Here is a 4,229-nt window from a genome sequence, read left to right as displayed (position 1 = left end):
ATGCGGGCCTCCCTCTGTTGTGGGCTCTCCCGTTGCGGAGCACAGGCTCCGGACGCGCAGGCTCAGCGGCCATGGCTCACGGGCCCAGCCGCTCCGCGGAATGTGGGATCCTCCCAGACCGGGGCGCGAACCCGGTTCCCCTGCATCGGCAGGCGGACGCGCAACCACTGCGCCACCAGGGAAGCCCTAATATACCTTTTAATTAATTAATTTATATATTTATTTGGCCGCACTGTGCAGCATGTGGGATCTTAGTTCCCCAGCGGGGGATTGAACCCGTGCCCCCTGCAGTGGAAGAGCAGAGTCCTAACCACTGGACTACCAGGGAAGTCCCTCCAAATGCTTTCTCAATATTCCCTGCCCTTCAAGGCCTAGAAGGAAGGGCTGAGGTTCAGATGTCAACCCTGGCTGCTCCCACTTACTTGACCAAGACTTTGAACCGAATCTCTCTTCTCCGGGGTCTCCACCTCTCATCCTGCCAGACGTGGGTTTTCCAGGCCTCCACCTTCAGAAAAGAGGGCAGATATGTGGGCAAGGTGGGCCCTGGCTTGGCTTGGGCTTGGAGAGACAGAAGGCCCTTCATGCCCTTCGTGAGTTGGGGGGGTGAGCAGGCCCTGTCCCCACCCTTTCACTGAAAGCCCCACAGGGAAGGGCTGCATCTGTCTGTCTCCCTCCAAGCTGTAGCTCATGTCTGGCACAGAACCTGCACACGAACAGTTGACTGTCACTCACTAGTGTCCCCCTGGAAGGAAGAGGCTGCACCTCTCTTTCCTTTTGGTGTCTGATCACTAGGAAGGCTATACAGATTGTCTATAATGCATAGTCTGCCCTGGGATACCTCTGAGAGTAGACGAAGGTGCTATGACCACAGGCACAAACTATCCCAGGCAGTCAGTCATACTACTTATCACTTTTAGACTAAGGAAGCTCTTCCCCATTTCACTGGGTAACGGTTCCTGAGTGCACTCTGGGTTGGACACTGGGCTGAGCTGCTACATACACCAGCTCATGTGATCCACACAACCTCCTCCATCGTGGAGTTGATGACCATCCTTTTAGAGATGAGAAAATCAGGGTTTAGATGGGTGAAATGACCCACCCAAGATCATACAGCTAGGAAGTGGGAGAATCACCCCCACATGTATCTGACCTGGGAGCCAAGCTCTTCACCATTATGCCACGTGACTGTCTATAACCCTCCCGTGCAGGCGGTCATAATGGTGGTCACGCTCAGGAGCTTAAACTCCATCAGAGCAATGGGCTACTAAAGGTACCATAAAAGGTATTTCCTTCAGTCTCACTTCTGTAGAAATGGACAAAAGCATCCTTGAGTGAAGGCTGAAAAGCATTAAAAATATGCCTCTGTGCCCCCGATCCTTCCTTGTATATCCTGCTTTAGTGAGCACACATGTGTACAGGCACATGCAAACACACACGCATGCACACATGTGTACACACATGCAGACACACACACTCTCTCCACCCCTGAGCTCCCAAGACGGAAAGGAGAGGAAGGCTCCTCTCTTACCTGGTAGTAGTAGAAAGGGGACAGGACATAATTTAACATCTCCTGGTGGAACACGGGGGTGATGCTTCCAGAAATTGGGGGGACCAGCCAAATCCAGTCAGCTGGGCAGCCCCCTCGGGACCGGTACTCATTCTGCATGTACTTCATGAAGGACTCTGCAGCTGAGTGGTGGTCCATGATGGTCACATTATGTTTCTAAATCAGAAGGAGGCAAGAAGGGGAATTGAGGAGAGTGGTCGGTTGGCTGCAGGGCTCCCAGATGGACTATGGAAGGGCCTGGTAATCTGTAAAATGGGAGCACAATCCCCTCTGGCCCCCTTCTTGCTGCTGAAAATAAATACCCAAATGCAAAGTATTTTCAGAGCCTCTGAGGAACCCAAGCAGTCACCATAGCCATGGTCAGCCCACAGGCCACATGTTGCGCCCGCTTGGCCTTCTGGGGGCAGTGCCCAGCTTCTCAGGCCCACAAGTCTCCCTGAACTCCCACCAACGGCTCTCTGGATGCTGATGAATCAAACCACTGTGGCTTTTTGTCACTTGTCGGTAGAGAGTTCCAGGAGTCACCTCCCCAAGGATGTGGCTGTCTCAGCCAAGGAGGAACTAGGTTCTTTGGAAGAGGACTGAAGCACTGGAGGGAACCACAGTGCATGGAAGACAAATAACCACTGTGTCCCACATCCTAAAATTAGAAGCCAAGGGGTCTGAGCCTTCCTGGAATGATCCAACAAGGGCAGCCACATCGTCTGGAGCAACTCATGCAGTCAAGAGACACTGGTTTCATGGAGTGGTTCAAACCTTGGCCTCTTATTAGCCATGTTACTTTGAGCTATTAGTTCCTTAACCTCACTTTCCTCATCTGTAAAATGGGGATGGTAATAGTTCCTACATCATGACGTTGTTGAAAGAATGCAATAAAATAATACAAGTAAAGCATAAAACGTGCTCAATGAATGTTAGCTGCTATTATTATTTCTATCTACCAGGTATTGCATACAGAGGTGAAAGACGTGGCCCCTTCTCTGCATCGGATCATACTCTAACTGGGGGAGGCAGAGGACGTCAGCCATTTCACATGGCCTGATAGAAGCTACGACGGAGGTGAGTGCAGGTGCTGACAGAGGGCCAAGGGAGGGCTTAGTTCATACAGGGGACCAGAGGAGAGATGGGAGATTTTAGAGACAGTTTCTAAGAGGAAGTGAGTTTTGAGAGATGGGTACCAGTTAGGCAGCAGAAGGGCAGTCCTGGAGGAGGACACTGCATGAGTCAAGGCCGGGAGGCAGGAGAGGAGCCAGTAGGCTCCAGTAGGACCAGCCATGCCTTCTAAAATTTTATACATACACACACCGCAACTACTGGGTGCCAGACCAGTTGTAGGCTCAGGAGCTGATGATGAGAGCTGTGAGAATGGTTGTAACAGTAATAAATAATAATAACAACAAAACTAATGTTTTCTGAGTGATCACTATGGGTCAGGCAGTGCAGCTAAATATTTTGCATTCATTTTCATTTAATTCTTACAGTAACCTAGTGAGGGAGGTACCGTTACTATCTCCGTTTTACAGATGAGGAAATGAGGCCAAGTCTTTTGAAGCTGACCCTGAAGGAGGGTCATGAGGAAGTCCTGGAGACTCTCAAGCAGTGGAGGGACGTGGTCAGCAATGGTCAGGAGACAGTTAAGGGTCAACAGTTTCCTGGGACATATCTGCATCCTGCCAGTATCAGAGCTGATGCTGGGACCCTGCAGGAGTCAGGATGTGTGAGCCACAGCCAGTGGGGCCTTCCCGAGCTGGGTCAGCCCCAGGGGGCTCTTCCTGTCCTGTCTCGGAGCTGTCCCGTGCCCCCCACTCCCCCAAAATCAGGCACAAGCTTGACATGCCTACAGAGTGACAAGCTCTGGGGAACAGTGTGTGATAATATGTATTTACTGGGTGTTTAATGTCAACTCCCACTACATTCCACAAGGCCGGGGTTTCTGTCTATTTTGTTCACCACTCATACTCTTGGCCTGGCCTAGGGCCTGACACATGGAAAATGCACAATACAACTTTGCTGAATGAATGAATGACCCTCTGCCCTGCAGTCTGGCCTCCAGGGCATCTGCCAACTTTGTGGACATGGTCCCAGCTTCTAAAGTAATAGCTTCACACGTCCATGGCTCCTTCCCCAGAGGAAGGGGAGTGTTTATATGCGTGAGAGCAGCACATGGGCTGGGGGCTCAGGCCCACACAGGAGCCAACGTGCTGTGTTGATAGGGAAGCAAGAGCAACAGCTGCTCAGGGGGACGTGGCCTCTCATTCATTCATCCAATACATATATTTTTTTAGCATCTGCCACGTGCCAGACACTCTTCTAGGCTCCAGGGGTAGAGCAGTGAACAAGAGAGACGAGGTCCCTGCCCCATGGAGCTTACATTCTAATGGGGGACTAGATGGACTCCATAATGTCAGGAGCTAATAGGGATTATGAAGGAAAAGAAAGAAAAGGTTAAAGGAATAAGAAAGACAGGATGGAGGTGGGTGAGGATGCCTTTGTTTATGGTGTCATCGGGGGGGCTACTCTGAAGAGGTGACATGAAGAGACTAGGGGTAGGACGGGAATAAAACACAGACCTACTAGAGCATGGACTTGAGGATATGGGGAGGGGGAAGGGTAAGCTGGGACAAAGTGAGAGAGTGGCACGGACATATATACACTACCAAAC

The 4,229-nt window shown here is 51.0% G+C and overlaps 1 protein-coding gene across 4 annotated transcripts in view; it reads right to left on the bottom strand.

Moving 5' to 3' along the window:
• Positions 1-4,229, bottom strand: part of NOS2 (nitric oxide synthase 2) — a 38,177-nt gene that overhangs the window by 20,389 nt on the left and 13,559 nt on the right. For all 4 annotated transcript variants that reach the window (XM_028483827.1, XM_028483825.1, XM_028483826.2 and 1 more), the window contains exons 11-12: positions 1,529-1,723; positions 423-505 (exon numbers count right to left, since the gene is read on the bottom strand). In XM_028483827.1, the coding sequence (XP_028339628.1) occupies positions 423-505; positions 1,529-1,723 (278 nt within the window). The remainder of the gene's footprint in view (positions 1-422; positions 506-1,528; positions 1,724-4,229) is intronic.

The sequence above is a fragment of the Physeter macrocephalus genome, unplaced genomic scaffold, assembly GCF_002837175.3.
Source record: "Physeter macrocephalus isolate SW-GA unplaced genomic scaffold, ASM283717v5 random_78, whole genome shotgun sequence".
In the NCBI taxonomy this organism is placed as follows: domain Eukaryota; kingdom Metazoa; phylum Chordata; class Mammalia; order Artiodactyla; family Physeteridae; genus Physeter; species Physeter macrocephalus.
Note: the sequence above shows the minus strand (reverse complement) of the source record. Positions and strands in the feature narration are given on the sequence as shown.